Genomic DNA, 19,431 nt, shown 5'->3' with positions numbered 1-19,431 from the left:
CATTTTTGACTAAAATCTGAATATCGTATTTTTGAGAGAAATCTAGACCCTATTTTTTCACCAAAAAAGTTAAGTTTTTTGGCTGCAAAAATAAAAATATAAGTCAGGATGAGGAATGGCATACCTCGTTGAACTCGTTGCTTAATTTCCAATCGATTGGCATTCAAACCCGGAAATGTTTAATTTTTGCCAATTTTCGCATATCTAGCAAGCTGTTCAAAACAGTCGGCCTTTTGACTGCACGCCTTGTTTTGACTAAACTACGATTGAAAAACTGGAAAGAAATGTCGATTAAATATAAAGGACATCTTAAAGTGTTTTGGTAAGCCCAGAAAAATCATCACACAAAATCGCCATTGGTTTTCTTTTATATATTTTCAAATTTATAAGGCTTAGGTCTATGTAAATAATAGTTTTATAAATTAGTTTCCATAACAAATTAATAGTATGAATCATTAAATAACTAAGGCCCGTTTTCATATCCTCATGATAAGGTGAAAATAGCTTTGAATTCCGAAGATTTCAAGCTGATTCTATCATAACATGCTGATGAAAAGGAAAAAGGCCCCAGGGTTTGTTAATGCTGGATAAACAGAGTGTTTGGAAGAGCTCGTCATCGAGCTGCTGTTCCTCAAACGATTGTTTAGAATTCCTTAGTTTGGCAGCTTAGAGCGACAAATGAGGCCACTCCCCACGACACTGCAATTGAATCAGGTTTCGGGAAGCTGGTGGTTTTTTCTTTTGTTGACGATCTTTGTACCGTTCCAGAACTGATCTGAACGCCGGGGAGAATTTACAGCTTAGAAAATGATTATGTTCTGCAATTGCGAGAGCGTGGACCCAAAGTGGGTGCTTTCCGGCAGGTTCTTGATTTGCAGCAACCATCGCTGGCACTCGGCGCACTTCCGCTGACGATCCTCGCGGGTCACATCAACGCCCAGACCATTGGCAGCCCAGGAATCGAGGTTCTCCTGTATTGTTGGCAAGAAGTTCGACAGAATAATACGCAGTGTATCACAGGCTCTTGTAAAGTGGCTGAAAAATAAAAGAATCGGTTAAGGTTGACTGAACCGAAAACTGATTACATCGCTACTCACAACTTGTGTTGGCTCTGCAAAAGTTCGTAAAGCTCTGGCAGCACAAACATGCAGAAGTCCAGGTTCCACGAGGACCTAAAAATAGATTAAATTATATACTGTTTCCTTTTTCATTCAAGATGGTTATCTCACGGTTTCTCTAGTATGGCTCCAAGTAGATCTATGAAAATAGATTTTCCACAGCTCTTGGCTTGCCTTAATGCGCCCAGGACATCGTGCGACCTAGGTGATATAAGTTATATATAGGAAAATTCAATGTTCCAATCCACACTCACCTCGTGGCGTGCCTCAGCAAATCCAAACTGGACTGGCGATTGCTTAGCTCTTGCAGCACAGCCTCATGCGATCTCGAGAGCATATCAAAGTCGTGATCATCCATCATGATGCGATTGTTCAATGGCTGCTGCAGGTATATTTTAGGATAAATTTATAAAAGGGGTACAATATTTAAGATTTTAAATGCCTACGTGAATTTGTTTTTCCTGAGTTTTGGCCTGCTGATTTGAACGCATGTCCAGAGTTGTGCGAGATCGCATCGGTGGCTTTGTTATGATCTCCACATTGATATTTTTCTGCTGACTGTTCTCCTTGCTGAACTGTCCCTGTGCGGAGCCCATTGGGCGCTTGTTCTTATTGACGACATTCGAGGATGAGGACTTCTTTAGGACCATGTTGTCGTCCAGCTTGTGCAGCTCCATGGAGCTAACCGACGACACCTGGCTGAGCTTGCTGCCACCAAAGATGCCCGTGGACGTCTGCTTGGAGCTGCCCATATTGCTCGTTGTCCTCTTGTGCAGGCTTGTGGTTGTGGTCTTTTTGATCGACTTGGACGAGGCATTGATGGTGGAGGTGGCGGGTGGTACTGGCTTATAGTTATTGGTAATGTAGTTTAGGTTCTGGTTGACCGGAAAGTCCTCGGCCATGTCGTAGTTGTCATAGTTGTTCAGTATGGGCGGGTTACTATCGTTCAGATTGAACTCCAGCTGCTGCACATCCGGTTCCTCGTCTTTTCCCAGCGAGTAAATGTTATAGATGTCCGGCTTGTGCAGCGAACTGGGCTCGTTCATTGACATTAGGCGGGTATCGATGGCATAGCTACTGGCGTAGCTGGCCATATTATCGGGCACCCTGGAGAACTTTCCCTGTCTCAGTGAGGGATCGATTGCACCGCCGTAGACGACATGATGCGAGGCCAGATCCGCCGTCGAACCGCCAGCCGTCGTGGCCAAATGAACCGGTGGCAATGAGGACATCGGCGACGTTTCCGCCGACTCCAGCACAGCCTCGTTGACCACCTCCAGACTATAGTTTGGTGACGACAGGCCACTCTTGCTGCCCTCATGCTCTTCCTGCACCTGGGCCGGCTTGGAGCCACCCAGCGACAGCCTGAACTTCTGGTTGCCACGTGTGAAGCTCTTTCGGGTCGTTGAGTTGTGCTTAAAGTTGGGCAGAGAGTTTGCCGGCTGGTAGAAGGGTATCACGCGGTCCAAACTAATGGTGTTGATGGACACTGTGTCGATCTCATGGCAGCCACAGATCTTCAAAGAGAAATGATATGATTCAGAACAGAAGCAAAATAAAACTGGGAGATATTTTAACTTACCAACTTATTGTTAACCACTTTCATGTCCGCCAGCGAGGACCAGGTGCTTTTTATGTGATCTAACTCACGATCAGGCTCCCAACCAATGACCGAAATACCCGAAGAGCTGCCCACAAAGAGGCATTCGCCGTTGTCACTAAAATATAAAGAATGGAAGAACACAAATTAATAAGGATTATTCTTTAAACTAGTTATTATAGGGATTTACCTGAAGGTTATACACCTAATGGCCTGGCCATAGAAGTGAGTGGTCTGCGAGACGAGCTGCTGGTGCTCCAGGTCGTAGATGGAAACGGTGCCATCGATACGTCCGGCGGCCAGCAGAAACTCGAAGGGATGGAATTGAACGCAAGTGATGGCCGTAACCGGCGGATCCGCTATGAACTCCATTATCTGCTTGCTCTTTCGTATATCCCAGATGAGAATGGATCCCTCCAAGCCAGCAGAGGCGATCCAAAGGCCATCCGGTGAGAACTTTACGGAGTTCACATGAGACATGTGACCCCGACACACCTTAATGCAGTTGTTTTCGTTCTGCACATCCCAAAGTCTGAAATAAAAATATGGAAATAGGCATGCGATAAAAGATATACATAATATGTATTGCACAGGTATATTATTCACAGAACTTCAAATAATTAAAAAAAACATTATTTCTCACATAAATAAGTTGTCTAAAAATAAAAGCATACACAATACATCATGGTAACTTCCGGAAGTTAGCCTATGAATTTTAAAATTAACAGATTCTCCATTAAATGGAACCGAAATCAGAGGGGATTGAGTCCCTGCTACGAATTTACCAGAGTTCCGAGTCTAGGTTTGTGTCTGCGATGCGAATAGCGTTAGGGTATTTTAGCAGTACTTATAGATCTGCTTCGAAACTTATGTAGGCAGTATATTTTAGTAAATTTCCGTGAGCCGAACTGATTGAACGATTGTAACAAACTTATCTGGGTGGCGAATGGTAATGCACTTTGTACCTGCGATATTCTTTTAATCTGTGCATTCAGGCGTATTCCAACGTTTAATCGTCGAGAATTGTAAGTGGAGTATAGTAAATGACATATGGGATGTTTGTTTTTAACACATGTGTGCATTATGGGTCTCCCCTCTCGCCGCGAGTAATGTATCTTGTTGTCTCTTTGTTGTTGGTACCATCCGAACTTCTTGGTTTTGAACCATGAACTGTTGGACTTGGACCATATCACCATGGGGAACATTCTTCAACCCAAGAACCCAGTTCCACGCTCACACACTTAAGGGCGATAGCCTTATCAAGGTGGTCGCTTAAGATTAAGGCGATTCTTCTGCCTTTTTAGATTAGTCTCAGTCCCAGTCTCAGTAACCCGACCATTTATATTCAATTCATTCGTATTTTTCAGCCGAAAGCGTTGCAGAGGAGACCGGATTTTGTGCAACAAAACCAGATTTCTGATTTCTCCATAAGCAGAACAGCCAGACCATGTCCTCATCCGATGGAAAACTTCGTTACGATGGCCGTGTGGCGGTGGTGACGGGAGCAGGTGCCGGCTTGGGTCGGGAATACGCCCTCCTCTTCGCCGAACGTGGCGCCAAGGTGGTGGTCAACGACCTGGGTGGCTCCCATGCCGGCGAGGGTGCCTCGCAGCGGGCCGCCGACGTTGTGGTGGATGAGATCCGCAAGGCCGGCGGCGAGGCGGTGGCCGACTACAATTCGGTGATCGATGGGGCAAAGGTCATCGAGACGGCCATCAAGGCCTTCGGACGCGTGGACATCCTGGTGAACAATGCCGGCATCCTGCGCGATCGCAGTCTGGTGAAGACCAGCGAACAGGACTGGAATCTGGTCAACGATGTCCATCTGAAGGGCAGCTTCAAGTGCACCCAGGCCGCCTTTCCGTACATGAAGAAACAGAACTATGGCCGCATCATCATGACCTCATCGAACTCGGGCATCTATGGCAATTTCGGTCAGGCCAACTACTCGGCGGCCAAGATGGGTCTGGTGGGATTGGCCAACACGGTGGCCATCGAGGGTGCCCGCAACAATGTTCTGTGCAACGTCATTGTGCCCACGGCCGCCAGTCGTATGACTGAGGGCATCCTGCCCGACATTCTCTTCAACGAACTGAAGCCCAAGTTGATAGCCCCCGTGGTGGCCTATTTGTGCCACGAGTCCTGCGAGGACAATGGTGAGTACAATCCCGTGCAGAAAAGTCCATTTATCTTAGGATAGGTAGTATTTTATCAGAGGTTCTTAAATACACAGTATATCCCTTATAACCTTATCAACATTTGATTGATATATTTGAAACCCACAATATTATGCAATTGTTGCCCATCTATTAGATATAATAGTTCAATCCAAATGGTTCTTAAAGCTAATCTGCATACATATAAAAGTATGCGATTAGGGAAGGTTTCATAACGATAACGTTTATACTTAGCTAATAAATATACTGAAAGGTACATGTATGTACATATAGGTGATGCTTATCAGAAATGCATATTATACCCATTTATGGATTCAGAAATCAGAGATTATTAAAGAGAGATCTCAATTAATCGCCTTCTCTTCTTCGATCCACAGGCAGTTACATCGAGAGTGCCGCTGGCTGGGCCTCCAAGGTTCACACTGTTCGCGGCAAGGGTTCCGTGCTACGTCCCTCCCTGGATGACCCCGTGACCATTGAGTACGTCAAGGATGTGTGGTCCAAGGTGACCGACATGTCGCAGGCCAAGCACTTGAACGCCATCGCCGAGGCCTCCGGCACCCTGCTGGAAGTGCTCGAGAAGCTGAAGGAAGGCGGTGCTGACGCCGTGGAGGACACTTTCGAGTTTAACAGCAAGGAGCTCATCACCTACGCCCTGGGTATTGGGGCAACCATCAAAAACGCTAAGGACATGCGTTTCCTGTACGAAAACGATTCCGACTTCGCCCCCATTCCATCATTCTTCGTGCTGCCTGGCCTTCTGCTGACCATGTCCACCGACAAGCTGATCAGCAAGGCCCTACCCCACGCCCAGGTCGATTTCTCCAACATTCTGCACGGCGAGCAGTACCTGGAGATCTGCGACGACCTGCCCACCAGCGGCACTTTGGTGACCAGCGGCAAGGTCTTCGATGTGATGGACAAGGGATCCGGCGCCGTGGTGGTCACCAATGCCGACTCCTTTGACGAGAGCGGCCGTCTTTTGGTGCGCAACCAGAGCAGCACATTCGTGGTTGGAGCCGGCAAATTTGGCGGCAAGAAGGAACCCATTGCCGGAGTCATTCCACTGCAGCCGACTCCCAATCGCCAGCCTGATGCATCAATTCAGTATGCCACGAGCGAGGACCAGGCTGCACTTTACCGCCTGTCCGGCGACACGAATCCCCTGCACATCGATCCCCAAATGGCCCTGCTGGCCGGCTTCAAGACACCCATCCTTCATGGACTCTGCACACTGGGCTACTCGGTGCGCGCCGTGCTGGCCCAATATGCGGACAACGACCCGGCTCTGTTTAAAGCCGTTAAAGTCCGCTTCTCCGGACCCGTGATTCCGGGCCAGAGTTTGCGCATTGACATGTGGAAGCAGGGCACACGCATCAACTTCCGCACAGTGGTCGTGGAGACCGGTAAGGAGGTCATCTCCGGAGCCTATGTCGACCTGAAGAGCGCACAGGCCAAGCTCTAAGCTGCCCAGTGATCCCTGTGACTCCGCCTTCATCGCGATGAATCGTATTTTTCCTTAGATGTGGTATCGTATCGCGTCCGATTACTATGTACATATAACAAAGATGCGTATAGTATATACATACATGCACCTGCTTAAACACCCTTGGTGGTAGAAGTATTTTTTTAACACTTTTATATTCCCAATAAAAATTAAAAAAAATAAATATTGGACTTGTAATAGATAAAATAAAGTTGTCTTACACAATCAATTAAATACATCTTTAGAGAAAGATCAGGAAGCTCTGTCTTCGATCTAAATCCACGTCACTTAAAGATACGAGACTATCTTTGTCAGCCTGTCTGTTTCTTTGGCAACTAGTGTCTCATTTGGTCTACTTTATTTTGTAAATATTAAGAGTCAGATTTGTCAGGGGCGAAAGACTATATCGTAAAGATTGTATTCCGGACCTGTTATCATAAATCTTTTGCTTATGACATGATCTTAAGACCTCAAATTTAGGCCCATCCTATCCAAAAGCTGAATGAGGGAGACAGGGAGTATACCCATCTCTTTTCAATCTACGGAAAGACCATTTAAACGCTGTGCTTGATAAGCAAACAAGCGATTGCTCTTGACTCATGGGTGGATTTTTATTATACATATATATAGATCGAGTCTTAGCTCACCTGACGGTCGTGTCGTTGCTTCCGGAGACCACATATTCTCCAGACGGATTAAAGTCCAGAGTGCGAACACTTTTCATGTGGCCATTTAGCGTAGAGTAAATTTTTTGAGAGTTCAGATCCCATCTCCGGATTATTCCGATGTCGTCGGCGGAGTAGACAAAGTTATCCTTGTACGCAAAACGGACACAATCAATCGAGCGATTGTGACCCGTCAGGGACTGTAATAAAAAGGTTTATAGTAATTAAGGATTGGTTAAATATCCCAGTTCTAAACGTACCATAAAACACTCATTTTGACCAATTGCCCAAAGGTTCACATTCCTATCTTCGCCTCCGGTGACCAGCACTCGTCCAGTTTCGCCCAGATCAAGGCTAGTAACTCTGCTATCGTGTGCCTTTATATCGTCTGAAAAGGATAATGAGAAAATAAATTCAATTTTATTATCTTATTGGGTATATTTTTATGATATCATGTCCCTGTGGAAGTATTCCCTTAGTACTACAAATGTTCTTAAAATAATTAGCAAACTATTATCTGATCTACTAGAAGTCGTCTATCTAGTAGTCTTATCATATAGTCCTAAAGTCCCATGGTTAAACTAATTTCATTTGATACAGTATCTGATCAGTATCAGATCTACTAAAATTCTTATCTTAAACTAATTTTATTTAATAGAAAAAACATGAATGAGGGAATTTAATATTCACTGGGAATGCTTATAATTGTGACTCAACCCAAGATATTTAAATTTATAAACTTACATTTAGAAAATACTATTTAAAAATGCATCTATAAACATTAAATAAAACAATCGTTTTCGAGCACATTTATATTTTTAATCAGAACTATCATTCATTCATGACATAGTTATTACAGGATATATATTTAATAACCTTCCAATCTGAACTCTTTCATATCGGAACACTTGTATCGCATATTGTATTTCTGCGAATCCCTGAATTATAAATAACATGAAACGAAGGTAAACAGAAAAGGGCTTCCATATATTTAAGTTTGAGTTCTGAGTAGACTGGTCATTGATATTGCGAGGTAAAAAGTGGATATTGTATTACTTTAAAGGTAAAATTTCGCCCGCAGCTGCATTATGTACAAACAAATGTAAACCATATAAACTGAGGTTCATTTTCCTATTGACTATTACCATTGTTTATAAGAACGCGTGGTAATATTTCCTAAAAAGTGCAGATGATACATGCAACTTCATGAACTACCACTATTACTACTACACACATACAGCAACAACAACAAAAGCGGAGGCTTATTGTACGTGCGTGTGTGGGAATATACAACGGTACTTTCGAACATTCGGTTTACTTACAGATCTTCGATATCAGTTTTCTGGGCAGCGCCATAATCAATCAAATTGTTGTTATATAAATACACTGGCAGCTGCTAAATACCCCCCGAATGCCAGGTTTTTAAATAATTATTGTCTTTTTGTAGCAGGTGTGAGCCAAAGTCTGTGATCAGCTGTCTGGTGTCTTTTATGCACAAAAGCCACTTAACTACGAAACGAACACGAAACGCACTTAAACGAATTAACATTGGACGCAAAACCCTTATAAGCCGATATCACCGCGATCGCATTGTACTAGAACAAATAGTCTAACTGTAAAATCCGACAATTCTGATGGACAAAAACAAATGCACATTGTAATTACAGCGATGGCGAGGGCTGCAACAGCTATCGATAGACACCGATACCAGGGTTCTATTCCATTCGATAGTGGAGTGCGGTTATCTCTATAGAAGAAAAATAATTAATTTTATATTGGTTATAAAAACTAAACAAGTTATCAATGCTCATTTAATTACCATTTAAATTATTTTATTTATTTAAAACATATTTGTTTATTTTAAAACGATAGTTTTGCGTGACTGTCGGCCGATATCACGGTATTTGCGGAACCGCAAGCGGTATTTTTTTGGTATTATTCGACGCGCTCGTGCTGCGGTCACACCCGGCATTTCCTCAAAAAAGCATCATCATTGCCTGCGAAGACGACAGGGGAAAAGCTAAAGAGTTGATATTCCGCAAATACCTCTGCTGTTAAACAAATCGCCAAGATGTCCTCGCGCTACGATCGAGCTGTAACCATATTCTCGCCGGACGGCCATCTCCTGCAGGTCGAATACGCCCAGGAGGCCGTTCGCAAGGGATCCACAGCGGTAAGTCCAGTCGCAGTCCCCCGTAATTTTCGCAAACAATCGCCGGACAAACTGAGACAGGCCTGAACATGTCCACCCTTTCAGGTCGGAGTACGCGGTGCTAACTGCGTGGTCCTCGGCGTGGAGAAGAAGTCGGTGGCCAAGCTGCAGGAGGATCGTACCGTGCGCAAGATTTGCATGCTCGACCACCACGTTGTGATGGCCTTTGCCGGTCTCACGGCCGATGCCCGCATCCTGATAAATCGCGCCCAGGTCGAGTGCCAGAGTCATCGCCTGAATGTCGAGGACCCGGTGACCCTCGAGTACATAACCAGGTGAGCATGGCAATAGGTAGCTCTACCCCCACAGCCTTACTATATGGTATGGGCTCTCTTCTTGCAGATACATTGCCCAGCTGAAGCAGAAGTACACGCAGAGCAATGGCCGCCGTCCCTTCGGAATATCCTGCCTTATCGGCGGCTTCGATGCCGATGGCTCTGCACATCTTTTCCAGACCGAACCGTCCGGCATTTTCTACGAGTACAAGGCGAATGCCACCGGGCGTTCGGCGAAGGTGGTGCGCGAGTTCTTCGAGAAGGCCTATCGCGAGGAGGAGGTGGCCACCGAGCGTGGTGCCGTCAAGCTGGCCATTCGCGCCCTCCTCGAGGTCGCCCAGTCGGGCCAGAACAACCTGGAGGTGGCCATCATGGAGAATGGTGTGCCGCTGAAAATGCTGGACAGCAAAGTCATCGCCGAGTACGTTAAGATCATCGAGAAGGAGAAGGAGGAGGAGCTGGAGAAGAAGAAACAGAAGAAGTAACACACAGCTGGCTCACTTGTTCGGTGGAAGGCCTTCGCATTGAAACGTTTTCCAAATCTATCCTGCGACAGAATGGTTTCGCCCCCACATTATGTCTGCTCGTTATGGCAGATGGATTTTACTTGGAAAACGCTTCAACTCCCAGCTTCGGTTGACCGAATGCACACTTTTTTTAATTATCCATTTTCTATACTTCGGATCTTTGTATAATGGTATGAAACTGTTTGATTTGTATAAAATACATGCGTCATCATACATTAAACGGAAATTCTGTTGGATATTTAAGCTTTGTTCTTGTAATTGGGGTGGTAACTAGGGTGGATACTTGAAATTATAACGCTTAAAGAAAGAGCGCTTTCAGTTTATCGAATTCATGTTTTTGGGAAAATAAAAGTGGTTGTTTAAAGTACAATATTTTACAGCAAATAGGGTGACGCTGCATTTTAAGGACAGCCCTTCTAGACCACAAACTAGTTTTAAGTAAAGCAAATATAATATTGATTACAAATACATCAATGTTTCTGAAAACTAAAATAGTTTTTAAACTATTTTAATGCGAATTATAAATTTTATGGATAATATACCAAATTCTAGAGTTTTTCTGAAGTGAAAATAGACAATAAGCTGAGAATATGTAAGCAGTCCTGAAAATGTAGATTTAAGATTTGCATTTTAAATTCAAATAACATCTAAGTTGGCGGGCTTTTGGTAATAATACGACAAATTTAAGAAACCCAATGTTAATATATATTAACCTTAGATATGATTAATAAAGTAAAACTAGCTTTTTAAACATTTAACCTGGGAAGGTTCTTATTTCTACTTCATTATAACATTTTGGCATGATTTTCCGCTGGAAAAGCGGGAATTACAGAAAATCTGGCAACACTATATTTACAATATTTTCCCATACAATTTTCCGGGAAATCCCGTAATGGGACAACTTTGGGGTGGGGACTGTAGTATTTTGTTTTTCTTGTTAAAAATCGGAAAGCTAAGGGAAATATCTTAAACACCGGTCTGACAGTCTGGCAACGCTGCTTTTGCCGGATAGTGTCCCGAAATCAAATAGGTCCCCAGATATCTGTACACATAGTACATATTCCTTAAAACTCATTAATTTTATGGGAAAAATATATAGAAATTCGTGGTTTCCCAACATTTCTGTTAGAAAATCGCTGAATTTTGATAATCGACAAGCGTTAGTGATGTGTCGAAAACATCGATAGTCGCCGCAGAACATCGATGGTGCCCAACATGTTCGAAGACATCGCTATCGATGCATCGATGGGCCCATCGATTTTGCATTACTCCACCTCTAGTTCGGCAACTATATCCCCAAGTCGGAACCGAATCGCTTACATCGCCCGCCGTTCGTTCCCAGTCAAATTTGTGTGTTGTGTGCGCCAATTTCAGCGGGGGCCAAAATCAATAATCTGGTTGTGTGATTTTCGCGGCTTTTTTTTTGTGTTTTCTTTTAAAAAACAATCAATACCCGAAGGTAACGTGTGTAGACCACTAACAATCCATCTCAGTGTGCGTTTGCATTCGTTGACGCTTGACATATTGGTACACATTTTATTATTATTTTACCTTGTTTGTCGTTTCCAAAAAAATAAATTGCATGTTCGCATCGAATCGAATTCAAACTGAATCGGAATCTGTATCAGAATCAGAATCAAAATCAAACCGAATCGAAATCGAAATCGGTATGGGAAATACGGGGAGCTCCTCGCACCGGGTTCTGAAAAAGGATTGTGGGCGGGGTGGGGTCTTGATAAAAGGGGGGCGGGGGTTCTTAACCCAGAACGCGCTAGGGGCCTACTTACACGAAGGGAATTTTTGATTTTCCTGACCTAAAAGGGGTTTTATGAAATAACTGGGTTAAATACAGACCCGGCATTTTAAAGGATGTGCCAGTTTCAAAACTCGAGGGGGTTTTTCCAACAGCATATAGAGGTATATAGGTCCTACCAAAAAACTGAGGTCGTGCAGAGGGGCCTTAACCACCAAATATGCACACACATATGCAGTCATTTCGCCTGCACGCACATATTTCCCCTGTGTGTGTAAACTTTAAACAGATTTTTTGGCCTGGCTAAAAAACAGCGAAAACAGGCACAAAAAAACAAACAGCATGAAAGTGCGAAAAGGAAAAGATGTTAATATTAAAACACAACCGAAACGACTGTCGCGTGCAAGCGACCCGCCCACCTGTCTCTTTACGCCCCGGTTTTTCACCTGAGTTCCGATCGCACACACGCATGTACTTGCATATGTACAAACCGTAGGTACATATATGTATGTACGTACGTTTGCATTGCTCAACACATGATTTCCGTGGAGTACATATGTATATTCAAGTATTCACAAGATTAGCATTTAACGCCCTATTTATTTGTGCAAAAGTGTGGGTGCATTCCCTTGCTCCAGGAGCGGATTCAAGAGGGTTTATTAGGGTTTCCACCAAGGGTTCCTCTTTATTAATTACAAAAATAAAAAATAATATATCATATAATTTAATTTGTAAAGTTCTAAACCCCTAATTCCTGAGCCCCCTTCACTCCGCCCCTGCCCTCAAAGACGTTGGCTTAACACTCGACGATCTTATTGACTTATTTCGACCCCTTTGCCTTATCCCATACAATACACCATCGTGTATTTCGAGTACAAACGTTTACGTGTACTTTTTTAACACTTACAGTAGAGGATAGATTTGTAGAACATGTTTTCGTTTTAAAACATTTTTTTAATTAGAGAAAAAACTTAAAACAATGTACATTTGTATTGCCTATTCTTTAATATTTCATATTCATTTGGTATGCACAATTATCATAATTGATTTGGTTACATAAAATTGTCTAGACATGCATTCTTTTTCGAAATGAAATGAGCTATATAAACCTAAAAATAGATTTATATTATAACAAATTTCCAAATCAAAGGGAATCATTACCATTTTAAAAAGTACTAGATTTTATTTAAAACAATTTGATTTTTAAATTGTTTTTTTATTTTATCATTTTAGTGTTGTACAATTTGTAGTTAAATATACATACATATACCTAGATTGCATATACAACAAACAAACCACCTGATATCACGTAAAATGCACTTAAAGATAACCTTAAGATAAACATTTTCGGTTTAAAGTCAACAGTCATTTCTTTGATATAGTCAAAAAAGGAGACAAGATGATGGATCTAGACAGTAGATAAAGTCAACGATAAGGTCTGAAAAAATGGTAATCAAAAGCCGGTCATCAAACATACATATAGTATATACATCATAAGTACAATTGCATGGACTTGTAGTTATTATTTCATTATATATATGAATGATCATTTCAGCTATTTGATATGGGGGGAGTATGGGTGTCATACTTTCAGTATCACAAATCATGTGAGAGTTGTATAAAAATGTTTATTATCTATAATCACGGTCAAAAACTTCCTATATTAAACAAAAAACCTGTTCACCCGTTCAAGGCCTATAATTTATTATATACTAAACATCTATTAACAATTAGTTGCTTTCAAAATGACCGGAAACAAGCAATTTGTCATGCTTTGTAGCTTGAAAATATGATCGTTAGCTCATTAAGTTTTTAGAAAAGTTCGTTCGTCGACTAAACTATTTCAAATGTTCTATTTATTGCCACTTATAATTTCTATTAACATTGTTAAATAATTACCCACTACGATTCATTTAATAACTACATTAAAGTTTCATGGTCCTATCATGTTAGATGATAAATTATAGATTATATACATATATATTATTGAGCTGTCATAAGTCATGGGGTTTACAAGTAAGCGATGTAAAGATAATTTGACTTGAAGATTACAAGAGTTCCGCTTATTGTGGCTGGAAACCTGTCTGGTCTATTGGTTTCGGTGCAACAGCACATGCTAGATCTGCTGACTGGGTGCGGTCTTCTCCATCCAAAACTCTGGTTTCGGTGCGCATGAGTGAGAGGACATGGGCGTAGTATACTTACTGGATGTGGCCACTGGTGGGCATTCCTTTGGCTGTGGGCTGGGTTCGGGTTTTCGGTTGGTTTTTGCATTCGGATTAGTTTTTAACGCTACCTCTACTACTTGCTACCTACTACCTACTCATTATACTTGCTGTTGTTATTGTCGTTCTATGTGTATGACCCGACCTGACACTTTCGTATTTCACATATATAATACAATAGAATGGGCACAGAAACCAAGAGCAACAGTTACACAGGACAGATTTCAACAAGTGGCGGCAACCCCAAAGTGATGAAAGATTCTTTATCCTTAGTTCGTCAGACGGTCAATCAGCAATCGCAATCGAACCAGGTCCAGAACCAATTGAATTCAAATTCAAATTCCCAATCGTATCCAAACGAGAGCGAAAACGAAAACGAGCACGAACTAAATTCACGTGATATTCGAGCAAAACAGGAGGACAAATCGAGAAAAGAGGCGATTGTTCCCTTTGTCCCCGTATTTGTTGAAGAGGCCGACGTGATTCAAGGGGCCAAGGAACTGTTGAAGGTTATTCGACCGACCTGGGACCTCAGCCACGTCGAGTTTAAGGTAAAGTAAAGCGCATTAACCCAAAAATCACCCCCCTTACAATATCAAAATCCTCAAAAAATACAAAACAAAAGAAAAAATATTCGAAAAAATAAAAATAAAAACGCAAAATCAAAACCATCAATGTCATATATTCTCTACTCCATCAGATCAGGGTAGTTCGCAGATCGAAGATCGTTATCCGGCCCAAAATGATGATGATGACGATGATGTATGTTTCCTTATCATTTATTACGATCACTAACTGGTGTGCGGAACGGGGGATAGATACTCCATACTATAGTAGTTTGCTAACACAGTTTGAACAGGGTTATTGCACAACCAACCTTCCAATAGTAATTATATAATATACAATATATACATATAGCGTTCTCGCTGCCGCCTTGATAATTGTAAATAGACTTTGTTATATCAATGGAGAGACCCATGGGATTGTTATTCGAAATTAACATTATTCACAATGGTGTGTGGTGTTGGTGTGTTAGGACTGCTAGAGTTACGAATTCTGAGTACCGATACTGAGACCGAGACCGAGTCGCAGTAGAAACCAGTTTGCCAATCTAGCCCTCGACTCCGGTGGCAATAATTGCTCCCCTGCAAATGGAGCACTTAAGGGGGTAGAAGGGGTGGCAGCCAAGAAATAGGCCTTCGTGTCAATTAGTCGGGGGTTCTAATGAAATCACACCTTCCTCATGTACAAGGCATTGCATACAGGTGCATTGACTCGAGTGTTTTCAGTTAATCATCAGTCCATATTTTATGGATGATCTAAAAAACTGATACCCCTATACGTCCGGTTTTTTTCCTTTTAAGGGGCTTGATTTTTGTTGTCCCGATTTGATAATGGTACATAATATATGGCCTGTAGATTTTTTGTAATCTTTTTTTCACTGGAAGTGGGGCGTTCTTGCCTTATCGGAACCCACTCGTACGCCTTGACCTCACTATCTGTATACTTCACTGTATGCATGACGTTTAATTGGTGTACACAGCTTGTACGTATGTTACTTATCATAATCAGCTTATAGCAGCTCCATTCTGAATTGTTGAACGTTGAATCTTGGCTAATCGTTGGTAGATTGAGGAATGTGGCTCATCCTTCAAGTAGCTATTGGTAATAATAAGTTAAAACGCAGTTAATATAGTCAAGGCTGTTTTTTAAATGTTAGATATTATAGATGGTAAAACCTGTTAATTTTTATAGCAAAAGGATACCTATATATTAAGCTTTTTTATTGAAGAACAAAGCCTTGGGATAGAGTTGTTTTTTGGCGCCAGTCAGTCGTCCTCCATATCATAAAATTAGAATAAAAGCAGTAGTAAAATTCCCCGACTAAGATACAATTTCTTGTTGAGATGAGGGTAAGCTAAGCTGATTCAGCATGGACCATGCCGTCATAGGCACAAGTTCTCAACAATAAATAGCAAATATTTGGTGTTTTTAAAGTCGTCTGACAATTTATATATATCCCATAACGTATATTGTTTTTTGTAGCAACTGCAAGTAGTAAACTCTCTTGAACTAATAAGTTCCGGCGATTGAAACGCAAAAACAGGGTTTACACATGTGCTCGACTTTTATTAGTGCCAGCCGTGCTATATAATCTGAAGTTGATTGATAGTACTCAAGGGTTGATAGCTCAGAACTATTGATTATTATTTATTACAGCCCCTTAAGATATTACCCATAGAGGTTAGCTTAACCTAATTATTTTCTTAGATTAAAAAGATTATAAGTTAACGTTTGTTTTCCTTTTAATCGTACAATGTACAAGAAACCTACGCATTATACCTACATTTTTCCACTTCCATCAGCTTACTTTGAATATTCTGAATTTCAATTGTTTAATATTCCTTTATCTTATCTGTGTCTGTGTTTTTTCATTATAAAACGCACCGTATACGTATGTTTCAATACGAAGGGGGTCTTGTCGAGACGCTTAGCACGCAAATAGCTGGTGTCAAAAAGTTTATCACCCATGTGCTTCCATTCATTTATATATATAAATATATATATACATATATGTATATATTAACGTACATAAGAAGCATGTGGAGTTGATAAGAAAGGTGCCGTAAGCCCTTTACTGTAGCTATTGAGCCTGCGGCTTAATGAATGAATTCCAGAAATAGTTCCATTGAATGCTACTAATAAACCTTTCCACAGCAATTGGTAATAGGTGATGCAACCATTTCACGCACATAATCAAAGCACACAAATCACGTAGCCTCAACTGACTAGTAATTATTAGTCCTAACCCATCCACTTAATCGATGTACTTTTTACATGGTACTAACGAGGTTATCCCTTTGCTTATTCTAGAGTTTTACCGATGGAATCACAAACAAACTGGTCGGATGTTTCCACAAAGAGATCTCCAAATTGAGAGATGAGAACGGCGGATCGTATATACCCATCAAGACCCAGGGTCTGTCGCCAGTTCAGTCGGAGGATCCAGTCATTATCGAGAAGGACGATGATCAGTTCACAGACGAGCTGGCAACTGACGACGGTACACCTGTACAGTACTCCGATAACGTAGTGCTCGTAAGGATATATGGTAACAAAACGGACCTACTGATAGATCGCAAGGCGGAGACGCAAAACTTTCTTCTACTGCATACGTACGGCCTAGCGCCATCGCTGTATGCGACGTTCAAGAACGGCCTCGTCTACGAATACGTACCTGGAACCACCCTGAATACGGACAGTGTGCTCTGTCCAGAGATTTGGCCCTTGGTCGCCCGTCGCATGGCCGAGATGCATCGCAAGGTGAGGAAGCACGGGGAAAGTTCGGCGGCCAAACCAATGCCGATGATATGGAAGAAGACGCAGAGCTTTCTCGATTTAGTACCTGAACGTTTTAGTGATGCTGAAAAACACAAAAGGTATGATGATTCTTTGATTCTTTACTCTTTGTTTTAATGCAAATCGATATCCCCCTTCGTTTGCAGAGTGAAAGAAACGTTTCTACCTATCGGCCGCCTGCGCGAGGAGTTCAACAAGCTATATGAATACCTTGAGGCTCTGGACAGTCCGATTGTCTTCTCCCACAACGACCTTCTGCTGGGCAATGTCATCTACACACAGAGCCTGAAAACCGTCAACTTTATCGACTACGAGTATGCCGACTACAATTTCCAGGCCTTTGACATTGGCAATCACTTTGCGGAGATGTGCGGCGTGGATGAGGTCGACTACTCCCGCTACCCGAAGCGCGAATTCCAGCTGAAGTGGCTGAGGGTCTACCTAGAGGAGTACCTCCAGCGCAGCCACATTCAGAACGAGGAAGTGGAGCTGCTGTACGTCCAGGTCAATCAGTTTGCGCTGGCATCGCATATCTTCTGGACGGTGTGGTCCCTGTTGCAAGCTGAGCATTCCACTATCGATTTCGACTACGTTGGGTATGTATATGCCAATAACTAAGGACTAGATATAAAAAGGATCCAGGTCTTAACATTTAGAACCCTATTAATTAAATCTTCATGTGTCTCAGGAATTGGTAGATAGTTTTACTGAACTGAACCTCATCGGGATTTGAATATAGGATATATATTTTTTGAAGAAATCTAAATATACGTAAGCATCACAAATAACTTCATACGGACAGAATGATATGGCAACTGTTAATAGGGTCGAAAGTACAATTTAAGGTTATAAGAAACAATATAATATTCATATTCATGAGTTTGAATAGGAACATGTATATTACCAAGCACTTACATAAAGTTTTAAATCGACCTTACGATTCCTTATTCTATTTTTTAGTACTAGCCTTAAACCAATAAGTACTAATGCTAGATTTTCGATTCTATTTCGCCCCATTTAGCTACGCATTTCTTCGTTACAATGAATACTTGGCTCGAAAGGACGAGTTTTTGTCATTGACTGCAGCAAAGAACAATAAGTGATTTCTCTCTCCCGGCCACTCACCGCATTGGGAGTTACTTAATTATGTGCCCAGTGATATATGTATAAACTAAGGCTGGAACGGGTCTCAATGTTATACATATGTATATATATAACGTGTGTTCAGAAATCAGAAACAGAAACTAAAACCGAAAAAACAAACTTAAATTAGTGTCGTGTTCGTGCCAGCCTTAGTGTATGTACAGTGCTCACTCGATGCAGTGAACTATTGAAAACCAAAGGGTGCGCACTGAATCGAATTTGTTCACTATAACGAATCACAAAACAAAAATAAATAAACATATTTTTAAACAACACGTTTTCAAAAACACGCCGTTCTTCTTTTTTTTTTAAGTTAAACAAAAATTTTTAAAATTTCTTGAATAAATTGTTCACTCTTACTAAAAGTTCACATAATCGAGTGTTCACTCTAAAGAGAGGGCACTGTATATATATATATAAAGAATTTGTATATGTTCTTTAATTTGTATAAATCGATATTTTGTAGTCATAAATAAAGCGAAGGTATGTACTTTAAAGTATAACCACTATCAATCATTTTATTGGAGGATTTACTGATAGCGGGAGCTTATCGCTAAAAATAGGGGAAATATTATTCTAATGAGAAGGATTTCCGCTTGGTGAACTCGTAAATTATACAAATGTTTTGAACTTGAGGCAAATGGCAATGGCCATCAAATGGATTAAGAGATATGTATGTTGTATTCTACTCTTGATAATACTTCCGATTTATTAAAATCCAGCTTTAAAAATTATGAAGTTATAGGGAAAAGACACGTAAGTATAAGTTATATGTTCTAAGCACTCCATCTATTTTTTGTGCGGTTAATTATTTAAAAATATTCCAAAACGGATACGAACAAATGTATTTTTTGACAGAAATAATTTTAAAAACGGCTTTTGTCCTTGGT

The 19,431-nt window shown here is 41.4% G+C and overlaps 4 protein-coding genes across 6 annotated transcripts; 3 read left to right on the top strand and 1 right to left on the bottom strand.

Moving 5' to 3' along the window:
• Positions 1–356: 356 nt before the first annotated feature.
• Positions 357–8,731, bottom strand: kat80 (katanin 80). Of its 2 annotated transcripts, none has more exons than XM_017069816.4 (10): positions 8,369–8,731; positions 7,307–7,434; positions 7,029–7,246; positions 2,909–3,250; positions 2,701–2,836; positions 1,565–2,635; positions 1,373–1,497; positions 1,230–1,319; positions 1,098–1,172; positions 357–1,035 (listed from the first exon to the last, which is right to left on the bottom strand). In XM_017069816.4, the coding sequence occupies exons 1-10, from the start codon at positions 8,400–8,402 to the stop codon at positions 801–803; spliced, it is 2,454 nt and encodes an 817-aa protein (XP_016925305.1). In that variant the 5' UTR covers positions 8,403–8,731; the 3' UTR covers positions 357–800. The 2 variants fall into 2 exon arrangements, with proteins under 2 accessions (XP_016925305.1, XP_016925304.1); XM_017069815.4 differs by having other exon boundaries at positions 1,373–1,500; positions 8,369–8,730.
• Positions 3,584–6,565, top strand: Mfe2 (peroxisomal Multifunctional enzyme type 2). Of its 2 annotated transcripts, none has more exons than XM_017069818.4 (3): positions 3,584–3,743; positions 4,086–4,874; positions 5,273–6,565. In XM_017069818.4, exons 2-3 carry the CDS (start codon positions 4,166–4,168, stop codon positions 6,358–6,360), a joined length of 1,797 nt encoding a protein of 598 aa, XP_016925307.2. In that variant the 5' UTR covers positions 3,584–3,743; positions 4,086–4,165; the 3' UTR covers positions 6,361–6,565. The 2 variants fall into 2 exon arrangements, with proteins under 2 accessions (XP_016925307.2, XP_016925308.2); XM_017069819.4 differs by having other exon boundaries at positions 3,651–3,667.
• A 257-nt stretch (positions 8,732–8,988) lies between the features above and the next one.
• On the top strand, positions 8,989–10,303 carry Prosalpha4 (proteasome alpha4 subunit). Its single transcript, XM_017069729.4, has 3 exons — positions 8,989–9,219; positions 9,304–9,533; positions 9,601–10,303. The coding sequence occupies exons 1-3, from the start codon at positions 9,118–9,120 to the stop codon at positions 10,016–10,018; spliced, it is 750 nt and encodes a 249-aa protein (XP_016925218.1). The 5' UTR covers positions 8,989–9,117; the 3' UTR covers positions 10,019–10,303.
• Positions 10,304–11,339: 1,036 nt separating this feature from the next.
• Positions 11,340–19,044, top strand: eas (ethanolamine kinase 1). Its single transcript, XM_017069826.4, has 5 exons — positions 11,340–11,519; positions 14,220–14,589; positions 16,913–17,478; positions 17,545–17,994; positions 18,420–19,044. Exons 2-5 carry the CDS (start codon positions 14,221–14,223, stop codon positions 18,499–18,501), a joined length of 1,467 nt encoding a protein of 488 aa, XP_016925315.1. The 5' UTR covers positions 11,340–11,519; position 14,220; the 3' UTR covers positions 18,502–19,044.
• Positions 19,045–19,431: the final 387 nt, after the last annotated feature.

The sequence above is a fragment of the Drosophila suzukii genome, chromosome X (genome assembly GCF_043229965.1).
Source record: "Drosophila suzukii chromosome X, CBGP_Dsuzu_IsoJpt1.0, whole genome shotgun sequence".
NCBI lineage: Eukaryota > Metazoa > Arthropoda > Insecta > Diptera > Drosophilidae > Drosophila > Drosophila suzukii.
Note: the sequence above shows the minus strand (reverse complement) of the source record. Positions and strands in the feature narration are given on the sequence as shown.

Coding starts and splice junctions, on each gene's coding strand:
- Mfe2 (XM_017069818.4), top strand. CDS start 4,166: ATGTCCTCATCCGATGGAAAACTTCGTTACGATGGCCGTGTGGCGGTG. Junction 4,875..5,272: donor CGAGTCCTGCGAGGACAATG/GTGAGTACAATC, acceptor TTCGATCCACAG/GCAGTTACATCGAGAGTGCC.
- kat80 (XM_017069815.4), bottom strand. CDS start 8,402: ATGGCGCTGCCCAGAAAACTGATATCGAAGATCT. Junction 7,247..7,306: donor GTCAAAATGAGTGTTTTATG/GTACGTTTAGAA, acceptor TTTTTATTACAG/TCCCTGACGGGTCACAATCG. Junction 1,036..1,097: donor TTGCAGAGCCAACACAAGTT/GTGAGTAGCGAT, acceptor TTTATTTTTCAG/CCACTTTACAAGAGCCTGTG.
- Prosalpha4 (XM_017069729.4), top strand. CDS start 9,118: ATGTCCTCGCGCTACGATCGAGCTGTAACCATATTCTCGCCGGACGGC. Junction 9,220..9,303: donor TTCGCAAGGGATCCACAGCG/GTAAGTCCAGTC, acceptor CCACCCTTTCAG/GTCGGAGTACGCGGTGCTAA. Junction 9,534..9,600: donor ACCCTCGAGTACATAACCAG/GTGAGCATGGCA, acceptor CTCTTCTTGCAG/ATACATTGCCCAGCTGAAGC.
- eas (XM_017069826.4), top strand. CDS start 14,221: ATGGGCACAGAAACCAAGAGCAACAGTTACACAGGACAGATTTCAACA. Junction 14,590..16,912: donor TCAGCCACGTCGAGTTTAAG/GTAAAGTAAAGC, acceptor TGCTTATTCTAG/AGTTTTACCGATGGAATCAC. Junction 17,995..18,419: donor ATCGATTTCGACTACGTTGG/GTATGTATATGC, acceptor CGCCCCATTTAG/CTACGCATTTCTTCGTTACA.